At 36.1% G+C, this 24,268-nt stretch overlaps 1 protein-coding gene across 4 annotated transcripts in view; it reads left to right on the top strand.

Annotated features, from left to right (window-relative positions):
- The window catches only part of PKN2 (protein kinase N2), a 55,324-nt gene that overhangs the window by 3,088 nt on the left and 27,968 nt on the right, over positions 1-24,268 (top strand). For all 4 annotated transcript variants that reach the window (XM_086841520.1, XM_086841518.1, XM_086841517.1 and 1 more), the window contains exon 2: positions 21,240-21,540. In XM_086841520.1, the coding sequence (XP_086697646.1) occupies positions 21,240-21,540 (301 nt within the window). The remainder of the gene's footprint in view (positions 1-21,239; positions 21,541-24,268) is intronic.

Below are 24,268 nucleotides of genomic sequence, written 5' to 3'. Positions count from 1 at the left end.
TTAAACAGGCCTTAAATAGACCGTAGATCTCATTTCTCACAATGAAAGTTTTGTATTTTAAATAAGTGATGCAGTATTGGATAGAGCAATTTCTTACAAACCCTGTTAGCAAATACCCACCTGATATATCTGTCCTGCTTTTTCTACAAAATATTGTATACATTCTTCTAGAGTTCATTTTACTTTAAACATTTTTACAGACTGATAGTGGGATGTGGAAAGTATATCTTGCTACTTAGCAAGTTTTAAACTAAGTTTGTTCAAGGTGCAAAATGCAACACTTATTTCTCTGTAGTTAGCAAATGCAAAGTACAAGGTGAACTCGGCAGTAAGCAAATCCTCTTTTTAGTTTGTTCTGGTAGCTTCACCAGCGAAATTGCCTGATTACTAAAGATTGAAAGATTACATAAAGCCAGATTACCCTTTTTTACCTCCTTTTATCTCCAGTACAGGTTCTTTAGTAGAAGGAGGAATGAGCTTGGGTAAGAACCAGTATTGCTGATGTTGCCTTCCCTTCCAAAATGCTGCTGTCCTTCTCTGGGCTTGCATCCCTTAGAACTTTGTCCACCAGGTAAACTAGCCTCTCCAGTGCTTGCTCTCAGGTTAATTGCAAAGTCTTTAACTCTTTGCTTCCTGGTGGAAGTGGCAACTGTGTTTCTTCAAATAAATTAAACTCTAACATACAGTGCTGTAGTTTCTTAAATAAGGCATCCATGAAATAAAATATTTTAAAGTTTTTTATGGGAAAAAAGTTTGGATTCTTTTCAAAATATTTTTAAAAAGAAGGTTTTTTTGTGAAGTGTTTGTGCTTTCTTGGCAGAGATGGTAGATGTCAGCATAGTAAATTGGTATGGCTGGGTTAACAGAATTTATTGCTAGGAGTATTTAAATGAAACCATTGTGTATGCACAGTGATTACACTTGTGTACTTCTAAGTGTTCACTACTTCTTTTCTAGACAGTACTGTAAATCTTCTAAACTTGGGGCTTTTATGGTTAATGTTACAGGATTTATTTTACAGAAATTTTCACTTCACTTGAAGTTGTGTTTTGCAAAGCAATACTTGTTTAATATCAGGCAAAAAGAGTATCTTACTGGGGTGTATTTGCTTAAATTAAACTTGGACTATGCCCTGAAATGAATAAGCATGTAACAAACCCTCCATTACTTCAAATGGAAATATTAAAGGCTCTACCTGGAATGAATTCTTCAAACTCAACTATAATACATATTTTTAATATTGCAGAACATTGTGAAAAATTTCTTTATACTGCTCAGCATAAAGGGATTTTTTTTATAGGGATTTTTTTTTATGGATATTTTGTTTTAATACCCTGATTACCTAATTTCCTAAGGTGCTGTATTTAGATATCGTAAAGCATAAATTTCCTGACAGAATCATATTTTAAAGGCCATGGTAATTTTTTTTTGTAAATAGTGATGAACAGTACCACAACTGAAATACATGTAAATTATGATTATATGATGGCACATCCGGTGTAGTTTTTGGTTTGTTTTATTTTTCCATTTCATATCTAGGGCAAGAATATTTGTCAAATTAATGTGACTGAACAATGCTTGGTATTTTGTTGGTCTGCATGATACAATTTGGACAGTTGAGTCTGAGGTTATATACCTGTATTTTCTATATAAATGTGTATATAATTGGGCACCTGTACTTGTTAAGCTACTAGCTGGGACTCTGAAAACCTGTATTTCATTCCTGGCTTCTCTGCTCTCAGCTAGGTGACATTAGGCAGATGACTTTGCTTACTCATGTCTCAGTTTCCTCATCTTTTGAATAGAGGTAACGATGCCTGCATTTTTGGAGGTAGAAAGTACTGGGTATTTATTATTAGCTGTGGTCAAGTGCCTAAGGACACCATAAAAAGGTACAAGTAACCTAATTAATCTGTTTTGAAGAGACATTGTAATTGGGCTGAACACTCAGCAATAGAGCTGCCTTCAAATAATATTCAGCTAGGACAGATTAGCTTTAAATAATTTTGAATGACTCTTGTTTCTCCAGGAGGAAATAATTTCATATTCAGGTGAAAATACCCTGAACCAGTCAATTGCAGTTTAGAAATGAAACTGTACTGTGTACAGCTGCTTGGGTCCCTGCAGGTCCCTACAATTGCAGTTTAGAAATGAAAATGTATGTACAGCTGCTTAGGTCCCTACAAATGCTTTCACAATTGGTGGATTTAGAGAAGAACTTCAGGGTTTTTTTTTCCTTTTGGGGATGTATATTACTCTTCAAACAGTGCTCTGTTCAAATCTTGTATTAGCAAAATATTCATCCTGTTCTCAGTGGAACATAAACAGTCCTTAAAATACCTTTTGGTAGGTTCATGGGTGGAGTTTTTGGTTTTGTTTTGGGGAGATTTTTTTCCATTTTTTGAATTCTGTTAGTCTTCCTGTTAACCCAGGAACTTGTGTATGATGTAGACTTGTATACATTTGACTGAATTTTCTTTATCAGAACAGATGTCTTTTTAGGACCCAGATCTGTTACTTTAACTCAAGATAAATTATTAGTGATGGCTAGTAGCAAAGTATTTAGTTACAATATATGTAATAGCTCTTCTGGAACAGTTTCATACATTGTGAAGGTCATTTGTTACAATGTAACCTAAAATCTGCAGTAGAATAAGTAGATTAATGTGTCCTTTGCATTGAGAAACAGTAGTTTGAGGATTTCATGCTGGGATTAAGAATATTTTCATCAGCGCCTCAGTGCTGAATTAGAGACTAAGACCTCTACATAGATTCAGAGTAACGAAGTCTTACATGTCTTATGTGCAGTGGAGGGCTCAGTCTGCTTGCTTTTTCTTTTTTTTTTTCTTCTTTTGCTAAAAATCACTTGTGCAACTGGTACAAATCGGTTGATGCTAGGCTTTTTGTTTGTTTTATTTTTTCGCTACATGGGTCCAGTAAGTGAATGGGTTCAGGAACAGACTGAGCTGAAGCATATCTTATGAGACTGCATTGTAGCATGGGCAAAGCATTTATATGGTATTTTGAAGCTTTAATTATTAATGCTTGGTCTGCAGTTCCTGGCACGAGCAAAAGAGCATCTTTGCCTAGTGTTTGGTGTGGGTGTGGGGGGGTTCTTTTTAAGGAAATGAGATTTATATTGTAGAACCAAATCCATGGCTTCTATTACTTTGAGATATGACTGAGAAGTACTACATCGACCCAGAAACTGATATTGCCATTAGCTAACAACATGCTTTAGGCCTGTCCTTACAAGTAAGGGTAGATCTGATATGTTTGTTTATTTGAACTGCAGCAATGCAGTTATGTCACAGTGACACAAATCAACACCATTTTTGTTACTGCCATTTTACAGCTACTGGTTACTTACTCTTTGACACCTCACCAGTGAATTGAACTACATGCATGGCAGTCTGGGGATACGTCCTTTGGAACAAAGTACTTCTCCCTAGGTTTTTTCACGATTTTGTGGGATGATTTTCCAAACTTTCAGGAATTCTGTGACTGCATGTCAAACTAAGGAAGTTTTGTGGCATCCATCAGGTTTGCTGGTGCAAATTCTGGTAGCTGGTGAGGATAAGATGGCTGAGATGTGGTGAGGAGACACATGAACAGGAGAGTAGTGCACATTTGCAGGCTTATGTTCAGCTAAATAGGCCAGCTTTGCTGGGAATTCTGCTGTTCTACTCTGGTTAATAGAAGAGGCTGAAATGAAACTATTCGAGGTAGCGTGATCTTCCTGAGTAGGGTGAGCTGGGAGGGTTCATGTGATCTGTTACTATGGCTCAGTTGTGGGACCACCAGCTGGGTAGTGGTGAGCTGATTTCTTTTTAAGAGCAGGCCACGCCTTAAGTTTCTCTTGATCTTAGGTATAGATACAGTTTCCTATACTTCATATCAACATTATGCCCGCTCTGGCTGTACTTCCTGTTTACTGCAGCTGCGGTGTGCAGAGCACTTCTGGAGTGGATGCACAGAGATGACAGGACTGTGCTCTCAGTAGTGGAGCTTGCTGCTTCCACTGGGCAGCCAGGGGAAAAATAGGAATATTAGTAGAAGTGTATTTTCTTAGGCCAAATATATCTGTACTAGAAGCTTTTGTTATTTTACTGTAGATATATAGCTGGCTATCAGATACGTACCCAATAAGAAATGGTGACTGGAAAGGGCTGGGCTATGAAAGTTTAATGTGGCATTTCCCTGTTCTTTTTTTATGCCATGAAGAAAGGTTGATATGAGGCAAGACCCAGGGACTGTGTGCTCTGGCCCAACATACAAATCCGGGTTAGTAAAAACCTTAATGTGGACGTGACTAAATTAGCTTGCTTTTTTGACCTCCAATTCTTATGGATTCCTTTAAGTCTTGTTTTCTTTGCTGGAAATGTATTAGTGTTTCAATGATAGAGAGTTTCTGACTTCTCTAATAAGTGCAGATCAGGGAGCTTGAATCAGAAGCCTCTAATATCTGGTTCCTGTCTGTGGTGTTCTGTATGGAAGTCTGGTGTTGAAGCAAAATGTTTTTCTCTTGAGGTTTTTCTGACATTTGCTACCTTGCGATGTGATAGTAGGGTTCATAGATTTTATGTTTCCTTTAAACACAAGAATAAGTTAGCCTGAAAATGAAAGTAACAGAATCAGTTATAGTTCTCTTGAGAAGAACTAGGAGGACATTGACTTTCCACACTTATTACTTGGATGTAACAAAATGCAATAGGCAGCAGATCTGTGGCCAGGAGAAGGCATAGTTAAGTCTGCAATACCAAGGTACTAATAAATTGTACTAAAGCTTTGAGATAAATTCTCAGGAATATTGTGGGTGGGGCTGTGTTACTGTGATAAAACACTTCCAAGCAAATCAAGTCAGAAAGGAGAACTTTTCTTGTGGGTAAATACAATAGTAGTTTTCTGGGCCTCCATTCTTGGAGTGTGGGGGCTGATACACCTTGTGGTTGTTTGGGTTTTTTTAGCTTTTAGTACTCAAAGTACTTGAACATCACTACCACATACATTTTCTCTAATGAAATTTAAAAAGTAAATACATGTACATGAACTTCATAAATACATATGCAATATCCTATATAGTCATATTTGTTAGACTATTGAAATAAACAGGTTATTAAAATTAATAAGAAGTAATAGCAAGTTTAATTGGTATTTACCTGAAATAATACTTGTAAATAATTGCAGTACCTAGGTGTTCTGAAATGATTCTTCTATTCAGCTGAGGAGAAGTTGAGAGCTGATGTATAAAACATCAGAAAAAAAGTCTCTTTTTTTTTTTTTCCCCTCCCATTTCAAAGTCCCAAACACAAACTGTCTAATTAACCCGGTAACAGTGATAAGTTTAGTGTATTGCTGGTGCCACAGTTGGCCTGTGGACTTAGGAACTTTAACATATGTATTTTTTGAAAACTGTCAAAAGGATATTCAGTTTGGTTTTCTTTGTTGCAGTAAGATGTAAGGCAGGTCTGTGACATAAATTTAGGATGGAAAAGTTCTGGTTGGTTCATCAATGATGTCATGTGCTGGAATTGGAATTTGCCCATACAGACTTGAGTGTGTTGCTCAAAGGAAGTGTCAGACTTTGTCAGCTGGTAGCACTGCTGAACGTGTTTATATGCCATATTGTGTTGCTTTACATTTGCTCAGGCAGCTATATGGTGAACAGATTTTGTTGTTTTGTTTTGGTGGGTTTTCTTCACCCTTAGATTAGTTTTCAGCCAGATCAGGTTCATAATTGCAGTTCACTCTAGCAATATAAAGGTATGTACTGGCATGTATCAGTAGATGGTCTGGCAGGAACAAACTGTTAGGGAAGGTCAGGACTGTTGGTTCTTTATGATGGTTTTTTTTTGGTTGCAGAGGTGGTTCATGCAGTAAAATGTTTATCAGATTACAGATTCACAGCTAAGGACTGTGAAGCATCCAGTTCTGCTGCAGGTGGATATGCAGATAATGAACAGTCCAAGCACTGTCTGTGACAATTCTTTTCTAGCTTTTTATTCTTCAAGCAGAAAGTCTCACAATGTGCATGTGACAGTGAAAACCTGTTTTTCTGAAAAAGCATTAAAAATAGAATATTTTTATTAGATGTTTGGACATCATGCATGGATGGAAGATGTAGTTACATTTAGTTTGATGCTGAAGTCTGAGAACAGTGGTAAGGTTTTGTAGCAGTACCTGAGGTCAGTGTAGGGATATAACCCCAAGTTTATTAGCTAACTTTCAGAAGTGGTAAGCCTTTGCTGTTAAACCTTTTATGCACTCAATACAGGCAGTCATTTTGAAAAATCTTGAGTCTTTTTGTTATTTCTCTAACTGAAATGGAAGAAAAAATGAGTGTACAATTGAAATGGATGGGACTGAATTTTGGAGTGAAGGCCAAGTACTGTGGAAGTAATGCTATAGATGTACTGCCCATGAAGATAATGAAGAGACTGAGGTATTACATACAGCTTGGTATGAATACATTTGTCAGTTAATGAGTAGTTTGATAACTGTGGGACATTTGAATATTCAGTAGGGGAAAAAACCCCATACAATGATGAGTTGAATGTTTGTGATAAGAAAATAGCTCTGAATGGTTACGTGAGCATCAATTAAAGCACTGCTTAGAGGACTTTGAACTACTGTGTACAAGATTGATGCTATGTTTCAGAGGTCTAGCCAAATTTTGGGGAGAAAATCTGGTGTAGAAGTAAGAAGTTTGAGGTAACAAAGTGATTAAATATTTTCAATGTTCTTGTGTTGAATTAATTTCAGAATTATCAATTCTTTCTCATTCTTCTTGTACTTACAAACCCTGAATGAATTCTTTTATATTTGTGTTGTTGAGGTGAAAGATGATGTTTAAAATAAACAAGAAGATTGTTTTTGGTGATTCCAGGTATTCCAAAGCTCCCTGGCAACAGCAGGCTCATTTTTGTAATGTGGACTAGAAACTTTATGCCAGTCCTTAGAACAATGGAAAATACTTGCTTGGTTCTGTTTTTCTACCTTTCTTATTTCTCTTCTGCAGGAAGAGGAACATAACCTCTTCCTTTTATGATAGATTTGAGGACTTCCCTATTTACATCGCTGAGCATACTAGATACGAGATTGAAGTTTCTTTTTTATCATTGTGATACATGTTATCACTTGGATTTTTGAGTAACTTAGGCCCAAAAGCATTCAAAGCTATTGCTGATAATTTAGAAGGAATGGTAATTGACTGTGTGGCCTGTTGCTTTTTACAAGCACAATATGTAACACCATCCATTGCTTTTCAACTTTATATGTTTATTTATACAGAAAGACACTGCAAAACAATCAAGAGGAATGTATTTTAAGAGGATGTTTCCTTTGTAGATAAATCTGCATATGACATGACAAGATTCTTTCTTTCTTAATACTCAAGTTGGGGAAGCTAAAATTATAAGATAGATGATGACAAAGTATCAGCTTTTCTGACAAGTGTTATTAACCTCTGAAGTTGTAAGGGTGTGTGCTGCCTGCAGCCTGTCCAGAGCATGTAGGGAATTCCATGGGCAAAATCAGATGGGGAGACCCAACACGGTAAACCAGATTCTAGCAGAAGCTTACAGAAGACAAGGTTTCAAAGACTTGTATTGAAAAATACATAAACAAGCATACAGATCTATAGAACATTTTAAAATCAGCAAGGCCTTTTTGTAGACATGTTCTAAACTTAGTGACAGCAGTAGAAAAGTAAAAGTACTGTAAATCGTACATGCCTGACTACTCATGTAGCATTCTTGAACTGCTGCCCATTTGGGACTCAGCAATCTCCTTTAATGGAAGCATGTTTTCTGCAATATTTGAGTTTGTTTGTTGCTTATTTAGAAGCTCATATGAAGCTGTTGTTTTAGGCTGAGAATGCGTGGATGTCAAAAGTTATGATTTGCAAATTATACTATCCATAACTAGGGGTCCTCAGAAAGATTATTTAAATTTTGTTATTGAAACTTAATTCATTATTGGGGAGTTTTCTTCAAGTTGCTATGTTTTGTATCTTTGGTTTCTCCTCTGCTGAAGAGATGGGAACATAACATTTTGAAAATTAAAACAGACAGTGTTTCAACATTAGAACAACATCATTTCTTTCAGAGGATTTTTTAATTGTACTCCTTTATTCATGCAAGTTAGTGTGAGTCAAACTAAAAATTTTTCTGTTGGGTGAAAAATTTAGTGTTAACTATTCATTTTTATTAAGCTGGTTCAAATATGATTCCTCAACATATAGGCAATCTATTTCACAAAGGAACATCTCAATCCAACTTTTTTCCTTTTCATTTTGTATGTGCATTTTTCAAATAAAATATTAATCTATGGCAAAGCACATGGCATTTGTCAGCAGTTAATTTTTGTCGGGGGGAAAACTCCTTTCTTGAATTCTGCCTTTATATTCTACATAATGCAGAAACAATTTACAGTTTAAAATTTACCTACTTTAGTAATTGGTCTTTATTAGGATTCCATACAAGGGAGCAAGTGAATATATTGTCGAGTTTTAATTAAACTAATTCTAACAGATTTTTTTGAAATCCTTAGAAGTTTCTTAAGTGCAGAAGGAAAAGGAATGATGGCCTGCTGTAGGAGACTATCCAGTATCATCATATATTTTTCAGGTTAGCAGCCAGCACTAATTTGAAGTGTTTCTTTTTGATGGGAGTGACTCACTGATGGGAGTGACACAGTCAGGGCAGCAGTTTCTGTGCACGTGGTAATTGATTTCTTGAACTCTAGTGGCATTCTTGAACTAGATGACCTTGGGTATGAAAGAAAAGTAAGGGAGATCCAAGTTCTGCTAATAGTCTCCCAATTTTTTTCCTTTCTACAGTAGACTATACTGTTTTATGAGCTCAAAAGTAGCATTTCCTTTCTTTAGCATTTGCCTCCCCTCCCTGTTGCATGTACTTTAATTAATTCACTGTCAATTTAAGGTGTATACTTCAAGTAAACAGATTTTTAAAACTTAACTACAGGCATCCATATTCTGAATTGATTCACGTACATTTCCTGAACTATGGAGCTGAATTATTTTCTTCTTCATTTCTATCCGGCATGTAGTTTTTTCTGCAAATTCTTCCACTAATTTCGGTCTTGCACTTTACCGACAATGTGCATTGAAAATGTCAGATGTTTCTAATTACTTCTCTTAATTTTTCCACTGTTATAAAAGAATCTTTTTACTGTCCTGAAATATATATTTCTTTATTGCAATGAATATACTTAGTACATAATGAAGTAGAACTACTGGGAATTCCTGTAAACCTGAGATACAAAGGCAGTGAGCATTTTAGTGGCATACAGTGGGAATGAACAGAGCTGCCTCTTCCTCACTCAGGGTTAGCTGGCTGGGGTTCTGGCATCTTCAGAAAATGGGGAGGATCTGTGCCTAGGCAAAAGCATTGGCTGTACCCCAGAATGCTCATAATAATGTTGGTTCATTGTGTCCTGGCTGGGTAAAACAGTGCAAAGGGCATGAAAAAGAAACCGGTAATGCTCAGAGAGGTCAGAGATGTTTGGAGTTGAGAGGATGGTAGCCTGAGCTAAATATAGTATCTCAGCTTAATTTGGAAAATAGTGTAGACAGATTGGGACTGTACTTTATTTTTGTCATTTAATTTATTTTTTTATTATTGAGGCTGATTTTTATTTTTCTCCTTTGACTCCTGACATTTTTAATACAATACTTGAGAGAGCATCAAAAAAATACACCCCACCCACTCACAATCAGCCCCTTCCAAGTGCAGTTAGGAAATAGCCACAACCCTCTAACACTTAAATTTCAGAATATGCAAGTATCTTTCAAGTAGGAGTCATCTTCCTGCTGGTATTTTTCAGTCAGAAGTTAATTTGTGTATTTTTGTCTCCTAAAGATGACATGCTTTAGATTAGACAGGTCATTAGAGAGGAATACATTGTAGATACTCTGGGGAATGCAGCAGGTTAAACTTCAACCATAAATAGCTTCTGATTGCAGTACTTTCCTTCTTTAGCTTAAGGCACTTCTTCATGAAGGTTTTGCTCAATGTCATATCTAGAGTATTTTTTGGTCGTTCTTAGTTATTAATAAAGCACAATATTCTGCTTTTGCTTAATATATTTTTCATGCTACAGTTTCTAGTAGTACCTGAAGCATTTTTCCAGTAGTACCAAAGCATTTTTCTCAGGCTGCTAGCTGAAATGCTCCTGAACTGGAATGAAATGGAAAACTTTTAGTCCTGAAGAAAAATGCCTCAAAAGTTATGAGCATACCAAAATCAGATTCACATTGGCAGCAAGTATTTCTAGGATGCTTTTTGAAATTCTGTATATGAAAACTGCTCTTTATATGTGCCCTGTAAAATAGGGTGAGGCTTTTAGTATTAAAAAATGGATCAATTTAGGATAAACAGGTTACATACTACATTTACCACATTCAAGGTTCCATTCACATATGACTGCCACTGGAAAACACATAGAATGCATATGTAACCTTGTCCACTCTGAAAAAGGAAGAGTATTGAGATCATTAACAAGTATGTCTTGCTGTAGGTTTTCTGAATGGTCAGCAGTATAAAAAACAACGTAATTCCCCTAATTTCATACAGTTGTGAGAACTTTTTGCTATTGTTATTTATACATAGGTGTGTATATATATGAAATCCTTTAAGGTTTAGTTTTATATCTGTGTCTATACATGATGCATTGAAAAACTGTTGGTTTTTTCTGCTTTATTTCTATTACGTTATAGGTTACCAGGTGTGGTGCATTGCTGATTTTGAAACTGGTGCTTCCATTTTCTATTTAACTGGTACTGAACTGTGCTGGTAACAAGAGCTAGATGGAGGATAGTCCTATGCAAGTATGTGTGCAAGACAGGAAGCAGCTTACTTGGGAGATGGTGCTGAGACTGAACATAAAGAGTAAAATTTGTTCAATATGCATTAGGAAATTCTTTGCTAAAATCCTAGGCTTTTATTCTACACTTTTCACTGCAAACTTCATATGTAAGTCATATGTTCATTTTAGGTCATAAAAAAGTAGATTTACTTAGAGTACTGTATTGCAGTCAGTGGGGAATCAGAGCTCCTAAAAACTAAGAAAATGTAGGAAGGTTTTTAAAAAAAAGCTTTAGGCAGATTTGTATTTAGAAATGTAATAAGAATTTTTTGTAATCCGTGTAGTAAGTGAAATAACTTGCCTCTTTTTCATTGCTGTTGAATATAAAGCAGTTAAGTCAGGCAATTTTCTTTTGGCTTCTGTTGTAGGTTAAGACAGGATTCTATTTCTTAATGCCTAGGGAATTCTTAAATAGAAAATGGACATTAAGAGCCAGTGAAAATCTTTCTATCATATTTTAAGGGTCAGAGAAAGAAGGATTGCAAAAACACTATTCAAATGTATCACAATGTGCATCAGTGATGCTCTGTAGAAGTCCCAGACAAATGGGATGTGAAGTAATGCTTCTATAAATAGCCCTGTATTCATACCTAAACTTTTACTGGAAGAGCATGGAATGAGATGCCCGCATCTCTACAAGTGGAATTTTGGGTGTGGTAGTCCCAATAGGGAAAAGTGATCTTTTCTACTGACCACCTGTAAAAGATGAGGAAAGGATTTAAGGAGACCTTCCCATCATTCTTTTACTTCAGGAGGTGAAAGCAGGAGCAGGATTTCCAGCTGGTTGGAGTGTAGGCTGTGAACTTCAGTAACTTCAGATATAACAACCCAAGCTACTGTGAAAGAGTTCTTAATCCTAGAGTGTGAAGACACAGATCCTTAGTATAAATACAAACATACATCCCTTTCCTGTAATAATAGATTCAGCTAACAAGCTGGGAAACCCATAAGCTCTGGTGAAGCCACTGTTGCAGAGAGTCCTAGAAAGCAAAAAATCTGGTTCCTTCACCAGGATCTAGTATTTAGCTACTTGGCCTCTTGCCTTATAAAGCAGATGTTAGTATTATCTCTGATATGTATTGCTGCATTTATAATGTACAAAATAGTTGGCTGCTAAAGATGATGGCTTAATTAGAGTGGAATGTAGACTCTCAACTCTTCCATTTGTTTTGAAATGGCTAAAAATAGCTCCTGTAAAGCATAGTAAAGTAAAATGGACTAACATGTCAATTGTCTGTACTGAAAGTTGGAATTGCCAGAAACAAAGAAATTGGAGGCTTTTTCTTTTCAACTGCTAGTTATCCATCTCAGAAATGGAGATTTACATCCAGGGACCCCTTTATTTTACTTTTCAGATTAAAGAAATTCAGTGTATTGGTCTTTAACAATGTCCTGATACTTGTATGTGTTATTGAGATTCCTATTTATTCTGAGGGTTTCTTTTGCATCATTTCAATGTTTAAGGTTTTTAACCTGCACTGGAAGAACAGAGAAGTTCCAGTTGTAATGATTTGTTTCTGTAGTAAGGCATTTTAACATTCTTCTCTTGCATTTTAGTTAAAGTGTGTTACACTGAAGTACCACCACATAACAGATGTGGTAAACAGCTGATATCGTGATTTGTGGATGAGCAGAATGGTCAATCTGTTGCATTACCCAAGATAGATCATAATACCTTTTTAGTGATAGCTATTATCTAATTCATTTTTATCATAAAACAAGAAAAATACCTTTCCACTGGTACTGGCCCTGATTGTAATTAACTATTGATACATTGGGTTCCTTGAGGTTTTATTTTTGTATTTCTGCATAGTAACTAAAACTCCTTCAGAAGCAGAAATTTACCCACATATGTTTATCTTAATGTTGACATTACAGCTGTTGAAAATGTATGGCTGCAATGGTAACTTCTCTTTAATGTAAGTCTATTTTTGGATGCATGCCCACCAAATTATCACCTTTGTACAGTGTGCGTTGAGTTTGAGGAGGAGTTACCAAAGTCATAAGACATGATTGTGACTCATGTTTGTTGACTTGACCTTTTTACCTTTGAAAATCTCTCCTACCAAATTAAATACCGCATCCTGTAGTTTGGATAACATACTGACATTATTTTTTCAAACATCTTGAGCTACATGTATAATATTACTCTGTTCTGAATGTTAGACAAAAACAGATAAATGTTTTATATGAAAAAAACCAATAAATATTGCATAAACATATTGGGGTGACATAGAACAAAATTAACATACTAACTTTCAGTAGCAGGAGAAATTCTTGAGTTTAGGTGTTTGCTTTAACATGCACTTAAGCAGGTATCTTAGTGGTTATGGTGGAAGCAATATGGGGAAGGGGGAGAGAGTTTCTCCCTGGTGGACAGGTTAGTTTCTGTATTACTTGTGCTTAGAGGCAAATGTGCCACACAACATTTGCATGACCTTACCTTTATCTGAAATAGTTCTGTTTCCTGAGTAACTTATACTTCAATCACTTCAAAGCATTATAACAACTGCTTGCACCAAACTTGAACTTAATGTAACTACAGAGAAATAAGTCAAGTCAAACTGAGACATGTCTTGTGATAAGAATTTCTCTCAAGTCCCCCTTCTTTGTTTCAGTCTCTGGCATTAATTCGAAATGAGTGTATGAACTTCTAAAAGAAATGGATACCATGGATACCCCTATGTAGGATTTGACAAGTGTATAAAAATACACTGTATTTTAAAAGTACATGCTGTATATATTTAAGAAATAATTCTAAGCCATTAGGATGATGCTGTTTATATATGTATATGGTAGAGAAAATTGCAGGTGTTGTCATTAAAAAAAAACAGTAATTCCTATGGGGTTTTTTAAGTGTTTAAAGTAACAGGCAAAAAATCCAAAAAAGTCCCTCACAATACATAGTTTTGCTATCAGTTTTAAAATTTAAGATTTTTTTTTATTTTAAAGAAGTCTCAAACTGTCAAACACACACAAAAATGCTCATATCTGTGCTATTTACCAGTCTTCATATTTTTATAGGGTCTTAAAGTTTTTCTTCACCACAACATTTCTCAAAAGAAGACTATATTTTTTGGTTCAAATTTAGAAAATGCAGAACAAGTTTGCGCATGAAATTCCTGTGTTGGCAGTAGGAGGTAGGACACGGGTATGTGTCTGTTTCCACTGCCCAGTACAGTAAGTGTTACAACTCCAGGTTCTGTGGTTGAGGGTCTTGAAATATTTTGTGCTTCTTTGAACTTGCTTCTCTTTCATTTGTTGAACTGCCACTTAATCCAGTGTTTTCCTCATCTTTTAAAGGGGAGTGTGTATATTTACCACATTATTAATATATGTCATGATAATGTTACAGGCATTAGATGAGCAATTTTCATTTCAGTGCTTTTATTGCAAAGCACTGGTGAGGCTGCATCTTGGTGAGGCTGCGTTTTAGAGGAATTACTTCAGTCTTCTTGGCACAGTTCTATGATACATCATTATTGGCAATATCTTCAGCATGCACTGTGGTATTAATATTTCATGAAATCTTTTTCCCTGTATCTTGAAAGGGATTGTTTATATTTTGGCTTCACCTACCATGTGTGGTCTGCTTGAAACCATACTATTTACATAAAATGCAGTTTTCTTCTGAGTATGTTATTATACGTGATGAGAAGCTAAATGAAAACTAAGCAAAGTCTCACAGAGAATGGAGAAGTGGCATTATTATAGGCATAATTTCATATACTGTTTTTCTTGGGCACATATTAATAAAGGTTGTGTCAGAAGTCCCTATTAATGGGAACTAGGATTTTGCTGTTTCTTTAGTATGTGTGGAACTTGAGAGTGGAAGTTTTTTTTCCGCTGTACTGGGCTCTATTGGAAGTTTTTGGCTTGGAGTCAGAACTTCAAGTTATTGATAAAAGTTTGGAAACTGCTGAAGTGTTTGTACCACACCTGTTGCCAGAATATGTAGTCATGCTTCTGGGATACTGTAGCCATTTGCTGATCTTGCATTTGAGTGCTCATCACCGGTGTTGTGCCACAGCCTCCATCAAGTTTTTGTGATAGTGAGAAAGGTCAGTGTGAAGATTTTCTTTCAATGTCATATTTCTTTGCAAGCCTCCTTGCAGGTTCTTCTCGTAGTGTAAAACCATCAAGAGCTGCTACAACAAGAAGCAGCTGAAAGCAACATTTCTTAAAATATTTTCTTTCTCTTCTGTAGCAAAGAAATCTCTCTCTTATGCCCCTTTCTCTCACTAGTGTTGGCACAGCACTGCATGGGCACAACTTCTAGTTCTGTAAGCAAGTCTCCATGGCAGTTGGAGCACCTTTTGGAGGCCATGCTCTTTGTGTTAGAAAATTCTGGCTGAATCAGGGATTCTCAGAGGCTGGAAGCTAGATGGTAGCAAGGACTCCCCAGGGAATTTTGTTACCTGTTTAGATGAGGTATTTTGGCTGTCAGGTCACACAGGTTTTCATACTGAAGCTGTAGGACCGACTGCTGCAGCCCAGCAGCTATTGTGTGAGTAAAAGCAAACATTCCTCCTAAAGTATTCATCAGGACAACAGCTCAAACTGGAGAGAATAGCAGAGGTGACCAGCTGATGGAGGACCTCCCTATTTAAAGAATACGTTTTTCCTTTTTTTGAATCTATTTCATCTCTTACAGATGCACTTGGGCACTTGCTGTTTGTACACAGGAATTGAGCCCCATTTAATCAGTGTCCCACTTGAATTCATCCATGGATAATGTAGTGGACTATGGATATTTCTGCCTTAAACAGCCACTTGTTACAAAGCAGAAAGCTGTGACTTAGATTAAATTTAAATCCTGATTTGTGACATTTTAGCACAGCAAACTAATGCCAAAATCTATTAAGCCTCTATGCTTTTTTTTTTTTTTTTTTAGTTCTTGACATTGGGTGAATGCTGAGATCTTGACCACAATCACATTTGCTTCTGAGCAGGAGGAAATAGTCCATGTAGTTCCAGTAATCCAGAAAAGCCGTCACATCTGGTTTTATGAATGACTTCAGGGGGGAAGGGAAGTTTGCAATTGATTAACATTATTTGTAAAATCAAAGACTGCTCTAGTTTTAGGAATTACTGTAGAGAACTTTGGGGACTTTGGCAGTTAGCTCAGAAAAGCAGCTTTTTTTCCTTCTCCTTATTTTTTTTTTCCCTCTAAAAAATTATTCAGAATATTATTATACTAAGATACCTAGTAGTTCCAAATCTGTACTTCTAGCTCTTTGAAATTAAATTAGAAATTAATAAACATTTAGTCTTTCTGGGTTATGATACCTTTTTTAATCATACATAAGATGAAAAATCCTATTTTTATATAGCATTTTTTACTATGTTTGTCAAACAGGTTTTTTATTGTCTCATTGTTGAAATAATTACTAAAATTCAAGAGCATGTAAAAGGAAACACTAATACTTCTAGGAAAGAATGTAAGCAGTTTTACTGTGAGTTTTGATAAGGTCTGGTTTGGGATTTTTTCTCAAGGCAGGTTTAGTGTGTGCTGGTAGCACATCAGTGTGAAATGTAAATAATATTGTACGTGAGCACTCATCAGCTGTTAATCATGGTGTAGTTTAAGGCTCTACTTACCTGTCTGTAACAGCTTCTAACATAAATGAGCATTCTGAATTCTTGCTCTAATCAGTATTCTCTATAATGAAGATATGGTATAGCATAGTGAAGTTGTACTGTGATTTTAGGAGCAAGTCTTCAGGAGTTACTAATGCCCAGAGTTTTAGTGTTATTTTCTAAGAGGGGGCAGTTTGAGAATCTCATTTAGAATTCAGAGCCGTTCTGTTTACACAACTGAAGCAGATTCTCTGTTTTGTTCATCTTCATGGTACTCACTTCAGCAGTACCATTGCCACTGCCATGCAGTTTATATGTTTTATTCTTAAATGGGATTTTGGTGGTAAATGCAGTATGTCAAAGCACCTGCTTCACCAGTTATTTGGTTCAGAATTGATCTGAAGCAAAAGTGCAAGCCCCACATGGTTTTCATAAACAATACTACTACTTTCTTTCACCACACCAGCCAGACTGTATTATGAGAAGATATGCTCTGACCACTACTCATTATTTTCAGCAACTATACTTAAAACATTTCCCAGAAGTCCAGAAGCTGAAGGCTGGCATCTTGAATTAATATATGTAAATAGATAGTCTTTGGCCAGCAATCCAAGTGATGTTGAGTCTATTGCAATGGGATGGCTGCATAAATTAACTCCTTTCTTCTTTCATTTTTTTTCTTTTTTTCTTCTTTTTTTTTATTATTAAGCAGTAGTATCTAATTTGTGGTCCTTGACAGTTAATCGTAGTAAGCATATGTTCAGTTTCATTACACACTGAAATGTTTCAGAAACCTGCAGTGGCTCAGAAATGTGTATTTTGCCACTGCAAAGAGGTGTGCAGTGCTGACTCTCATTGCTGTCTGTGCCTCCCACAGTGGGTGGGTGATGCTGCCCTTTGCCACTGCTTGGGCCAAGAAGCAGGTCCCCAGCAGTTTGCTGTGGCACACTGGGGGAAGGATGCTGTGCTGAGCTGTCCAGTACTGGGACCACCCAGCAAAGATTGGCCCCTCTCTTTTAACCAGCAGTCAAAACACTACCAGAATTTAAAAAGAAACTGACAATCAGTAACTGGCTGCCCATTCTTTTGCCTTGGATTGTAAAGCAGTGAGGCCTGTTCTCTGTTTTGCCAGCAGGAGTGGTTTAGTCATTATCTGTTTCAGAGCATTTCCACTCTAAGATAATTTATTTTAAGTGATTTTGAGAGGGAGAGTAAAGGGAAGAGTTGTGCAAAATTCATTGATAGCTTCTTGGCATAGAGAATGCGAATGGTTCTGTCTTTGCACACTGCCTGCCTGAGCATAGCAAAGGGAAGAACTTGGGCCCTGCCCCTAACTGTTGTTTCTTTTTGCACTTAATTTTCAGGTTGAGTGGGCAGAACACCTAAAACCTAAAGGATGTGAGTTTCATCCTGGTATGGGGTTTATCCAAATCAGAAAAATAGTTTATTGAAAGAATATTCAGGTCTAAACACAGACTTGTAATAGGATGTCATCTAATAAATCTGGAATATGCTGTATTTTAAGTAATTCCAGTTTAAAAGTTTGGCATTTAGGAGGTGCTTTTCTTAAAGAAAAAATCCCACCTCATTTCACTGATTTAACTGTTAGACATTCTGTCCTGTTGTGCCATCATGGACATTGTCTTCATCATAAACTGGAGCACTTGAGGCTGCTCATCTTTGCAGCATGAGGCTCTGTCTCAAACCTTTGCTGCATCTCAGCAGCAAAACACCAGTGCAGGACTAGAGCAGCTTCACTTGCAGAACTCATTCCTGCTCTGCATTCGCAGTGACCTTCAAGGGTCACTGGGTGCACACTTGCCTCCTTGGAAGAATTTGTTTCACAGTGACCTTTGTGCTGGGTGACACATCTGGATAACTAGGTGAGAGAATACTTTTTGCTCAAAAGTATAATTAACTTTGGATGACAGGAGAGACAGAAGGAGTATCATCTGTGGCTTTGGGGGCGGGGATTTAAAAAAGACTGTTTAAATGTACAGGCAGTGTGACCAGCTTCCATTTTTAACATCCACACTATTGAACTCTACTGTCTCAAAAGCAGATTGAAGAAAACTCGATCCTGAGACCCTTAAATCCAGGGACAAAGATTCTGCTGAGACTTCTCAGGCTGAGAAGAACTTTGCCTCAATTACTGCAAATTTGGAAGGCAAATTGCTAATGATCATGGAGATTTAGTTTCATTGAAGACTTACTAGGGACTCTGTCTGGAACAAGGGCTCCAAAAACCTTTTTATGGAAGAACATAGCATCACTTTAACAGATGGGATATATGGCTTCTGGAGGGATAAAAACCTCTGTAACAAAATACATTATTGTTCAATGGATGAACAATTAATTGAAGTCTCTTTGATAAACCCCAGTGAATAATATTTCTGAATTATTTATATCTTAATTACATTGTTCTGTTTGAGAAGTGTACATTCCTGGCATAATTTTAGCAAACTTCAGGTGCTATTACAGCATTGAATAAAGGTTTTGTTGTGGGTTTAGAGTGGATTTTGGTGGTTTTGTTATTTGATTTGGGTTTTTTTACATTTCTCATTTGTCATTTTCCTCTGAACTTTAAAAAGTATAATATCCTGCTTTAAGGAAGCAGGTGATAGGTAAGTTTATTTCTAGAAAGTGTGCAAAAAAGGCATGAATAACTGTGCTGTAAAAATACATGCTTTTTATTTACAATATTTTTTTTTAATTTTTTTTTTAAAGGCTGAGTAGTAGCATACTAATATTGATGCTCTTGTTTGACATCCTTAATTTTTATGTGTTAGACAAACAGGAAAATCAAAGATCTTAATCTGATTTGGATATACTTACTACTTAAATAGTTTGCCATACAGTTCTCATAAATTTATTTTCAGTTTCAGTTTTCTCACAACTAAGCACTCAACTTGTGGTGGTTGGCTTCCTTCAATATGGATATGAACCTTTGTACTAGTTGCTCATTGCTATTGATTATTCTATTTTTTTAAATTGATTCTATTTTATATGCCTGTATATGGATACAATGTCATGTATTTCCCAGTACAGCTATTAATAGCCTGTCTACATATGCATAATTATTTATTTTAATCTGCACTGACAGAAAAGCACTCACAAGTGCACTTAAAGTAAATTTGCATGGTTTTTTTTCCCTTTCATTTTTTACTCAGTTTGTAATTTCTAAATTGCTTACTTGTTCTCTTTTTTACTGATAGTCAAATTCTGTGGCAAGATGGCACTTCTGACTACTTTGAATATTTAAGAACCTTTGAGTTCTTAACTCTTTGTACTAAAAGTAGAAGCTATGGGTAGAAAAAATTTAATGAGAGATTCAGGAAATTTGTGAGATTATAGTTGAGGAATAGTAGGTTGAATCTTGCTTATGGAACATAGTATTGCTGGAATAAGCATGGATTGAAAGAGTTTGACCAAGATTATCTGTTGACATGCAGGGCCCAGGCACAGCCTTCATGATCCAAATTCTTTTGGAAACCAAGTTACTGCAGAGTATCTCTAGTGGTTTTGTGTTCTGACAATCTTCCGTTTACTAGCCTGATGCTCTGCTCCTTGAGCTCCCTCCAGAACATTTTCTTCTACTGTTTACTGTGATGATAACTGATTTTATGACAAAAACTTTCAACATTTTAATTAAAACACCTTTTTGTCCTCCCTGTTTTTCAGAAGTCAAGGCAATTTCATCATAGTGTTTAAGAAAATTTGGTGGAATTTTTGTCTTTTGGGTAATTACGTGCAAATCAGGACACTCATTTATTAAATAAATTCTGAATTAGAATGGGATCAAATTCAAGTTCAGGAGAACCCTTCTTTGATCTTCACTCATTTACCTCTACCTGAAATTTTTTGGGTAGGACCTAATGTCTGTTCATTGTCCAGGGTGTGTGCATAAGGCACAGAAATCTTGTCACATATGTGATTAATTGTAGATTAGATTCTAGAGTAGATTCTATCATGTGCCTTTTGTGCTCTTACTTCTCAGTGATATGTGAATGTATAGTAGGCACAATTATGACCCCCTGTGTGCTGGGGGTCTGAAGACTTCATCCCCTACTCCCTTACTACACCAACTCCTGTCCCATCATTGCAACTTTTTTTTTTTTTTCCATTGCAGCCTAGCTTGCCTGCACAGGAAAGTAAGATTTGGGTTTTTTAATCATTATTATTTTTTAAACTGAAAGGCTTTACTTGAAGGATTAAAAAAATAAAAAAACCTGGTAAATGTATTTCTAGTAACAACTTGACAAATCTTTATAGATATGCCAGTATTTCTTTAAACAGCTACAAACATCACTACATTATTTTTTTAACAATCTTTAAAAGGCACCTATTATAAAGAATGTATAAAATTTCATCATAGATTATAATTATGAGAAGTTAGTTTTCTTTCCTCTATCCATCTTGTCTATTAAAACATAAATTAAATCTATAAAATTACAAACATGACTCATTAGCTCTGAGGCATATAACTGCCATGCAAGCAGCCATGACAAATCCAAAAGTATTTAAATCTCTTGGTGTTAAAAATAGGCATAGTAAAGATGCCACTAAATTTAAAATAAATCTGTTGTAAAATGTAGCTCCAGTTAACATGTCATATCTTGTGGTATTGTTGCTTTAGGTCAATGTGAGTGTAAGCTGAGGTTAGTGAATGGCCTTACAGAGTTAATGTGCAGGGACCTGAGTGCTGGGCACTGTAAGTGTGTGTTGTCAGAAACAGTGTTGCCTGGTGATAATATTACTGTTTTTCTTCCTAGGGGGATGCCAAAGGTCTTGTAACCTCTGAGAATGTGAGTACTGGCCAGAAGTTGGACTTCTCAGATACAATGGTACAGCAGAAGCTGGATGAAGTAAAGGACCAAATCAAGCGAGAAATAAGAAAGGAACTTAAAATCAAGGAGGGAGCAGAGAACCTGAGGAAGGTCACAACGGACAAAAAGAACTTGGCTTATGTGGACAACATTTTGAAAAAATCAAATAAGAAGTTAGAAGACTTACATCATAAGTTACAGGAGCTAAATGCACACATTGTTGTAACAGATCTCGAAGATGTTGCAGGTACCGTACATTACTGTGTAATCAGTTTTTCTTTGTAGCTGAGATAAGTTTTCCCCATTTCACCTGAAAAAATTGCTTTGTGAACGAGCGGATCTGTAGCTGGTGAGCTTATTACTTATGTATGTCTCTTTGTTTTGATGCAAAAATCAGTATCCAGTACCTTTGAGTTTTAATTATTTTCTGGAGAACAGTGTATTTTATGGGCTATGAGCTCTTCACTTTCAGTTCTTAGCATACTAAAATACTTTCTCAGTCACTGTAATGTTTCCTAGTAGCTTTTCACTGTGTGAAAGCAAATTTCATGAACTCTTCCAGTGTCTTTCTCTGAATTGCAGTATAGATATCGGCACTGATGCACTTTTGCACTCTTTTATTCAATGCTGGAAAAACTACAACATTTTTGAAAGATTAAAAAAAAAAATTATAATTTTATTGGGTTTTGGTATTTTTAAACTTAAGACTTAACTTAGAAAATATTTTTTCTGTTGCGCCATTATTTAACTTATCAAACATTTCTTACAGTGACATTTCTTACAATTTGTTAAATCTTCAGCCTTTTCCACAGCAAATCTACCATTTTAAAGACAATTTGAAATTGTTTTCACAGAATGGTTATAGTTAATGGTTTTAATTAGTATTTTCTGTCGTATGGCAGTGAGTCAAAACTAATTTTGAATGTATTTTTTAAAAATACCAGAGCTGGTATTTTAAGATGGAATGTTGTGAAAGTAAACAGTCTTCTTTCAGCTTTGTGGAATGGCCTGGGAGATACTGCCAGCCTGATGATTTCACATTGCACAGACTCTTCTTGGCAAAAAGTTAATCATGTGCATGAGCCATTGAAGTAATGCCAAGCCTATGGAAGCTTGGGCAGTAGAATAAAAGTCTGCAGCATCCTTGTGAAAGGTCAGTTACAGTGAGAATTTAAGAAATACTGGCAGGTGATGTCAGCAATTCACTCTGGCCCAGTAACATACTGCAAAGGTCTTCAAGTGTTCATGGTGGCCTGTGCAGTATTTTTTTTTGCATTTGATTTGTGTGAGGATACAAGAGGTGGAGCAGGGACACAGCTGGAACTAGTGAGGCAAAGTTGTTGCAGTATGAAATGGAAATGAATACAATAATGTATGTTTCTAGATAGCCATTGGCTTTTGGTAGGCATGAAGCATTCTGTTTCATGTCAGCTAAGGTTTATGAAAAGCTGCTCCAGTGTTTCCAGGAGTGTGGCTTTTAAAAGAACGGGAAGAGTGGAATAGAAAAAGAATTGTATGCAAACTGTGTATTGACCAAATATTAGAAATCTGTGCAGATACAATTTGCAAAATTCATCTAGCAGTAGAACTTGCAAAGTGGATGAGCACAGAAATACTCTTGTTGGAATGCTCCCTTCTAGTGCAGCATTTTTATCTTAATGAGTTAATGAGCAATATTGTCATTGTGCATGATTTGGGAAATGCAGGAGAGATTCAAAGAATAAAAGATCATGGTTGATCTTACGTGCTTCTTAATGCTTTTGATGCATGATAAACTTCTTAGGACTGTGTTATTAAATTCCATTGCAGTGCAGTCTTAATCATGGAAATATACAAGAAAAAACTTGCATATTAAAGATCTCTGTTGGGATCTTTATATTCTCTGTAAAATATCACATTGGATATTCCCATTCAAGACACATTTTAACAGAATATTTTGCATAATCTTCTTGAGAAAAAAAAAAAAAGAAATCTTTAATTCTGTTAATACCGCTCATTCAACAAAAGATTTGGAAGCACCCACCTTCCAAAGTTTTGTGTTTACACAAACACAAAAACACTTCAAGAAGTGCTTCAGGTTTTTGTAATGTTTGCCTTGTAATTTAAGTGCTTGTCTCCTTTCTCATTCATGGTCAGTAGTTCATGGAGGGGGAACACTATCAGTAAATGTTGTCTGGCTTGAGTCTAATGGCTGCAAGTCATCTTGGTGATGTTTTGATTTTTAATACTGAAGTCCTAAGCTTGACTTAAGGTATTGGTGAGCTTGGTCTTTGCAAAATAAAGCTAGTAATGTAAAAGCTATTACTTGCCAACTGTGTGTGTGTGCACGTGGATACACACACACACGCTCATTCTCACACTCACACATGATGCCAAGGAAGTACATTGACCCTAAAGGTCAGTGCCATCTGATATAAGATACCTCAGTCACAGATACCTCACTTTGGGAATTCTTGCTTTTGCTGGGATAGGCAACGAATTTAATAGCAATTTACGGGTGAATATGGGAGCTCCCCCAAAAAGTGCATTGTTTCCAGAGGTTATCTTTATCTGTTGTTACTGCTTTTCACTTTAGCTTGTGTTTGACCTTCTTCTGGTCACTTAGTAACAAGTTATTTTAAAGTGAGAAGGAAATATATGGAAAATTTTTAGACTGTGCAGATCATGATGCTGAAAATAAGGTAAAGAAGATTCAAGAGCTGTGGGAGTCACGGTCCGTGTTTATTTTGTGTACTTTAATACTTTTCAGTTTTAAAGCCCTGTAGCTTTCCCTGTCTAACAGAATATACTGTGTAGGGTTTTTCAGATTCTAAGTAGCAAAATCAGGATTGAGATTCATTGACCTGATCTCTTTGACTTGTCAGGCCAAACTCTAAAGATTTTTTGACTGTTCTGTTAACTGGTTGAAAGACCATTTTGGTAACTTAGAACAGTCATTTAATCTTCCCTTGTTCCTGTATCTGAAAAGTGGGTAT

The sequence above is a fragment of the Cyanistes caeruleus genome, chromosome 9 (genome assembly GCF_971803275.1).
Source record: "Cyanistes caeruleus chromosome 9, bCyaCae1.hap1.1, whole genome shotgun sequence".
In the NCBI taxonomy this organism is placed as follows: domain Eukaryota; kingdom Metazoa; phylum Chordata; class Aves; order Passeriformes; family Paridae; genus Cyanistes; species Cyanistes caeruleus.
This window is presented reverse-complemented; position numbering and strand designations above follow the sequence as displayed.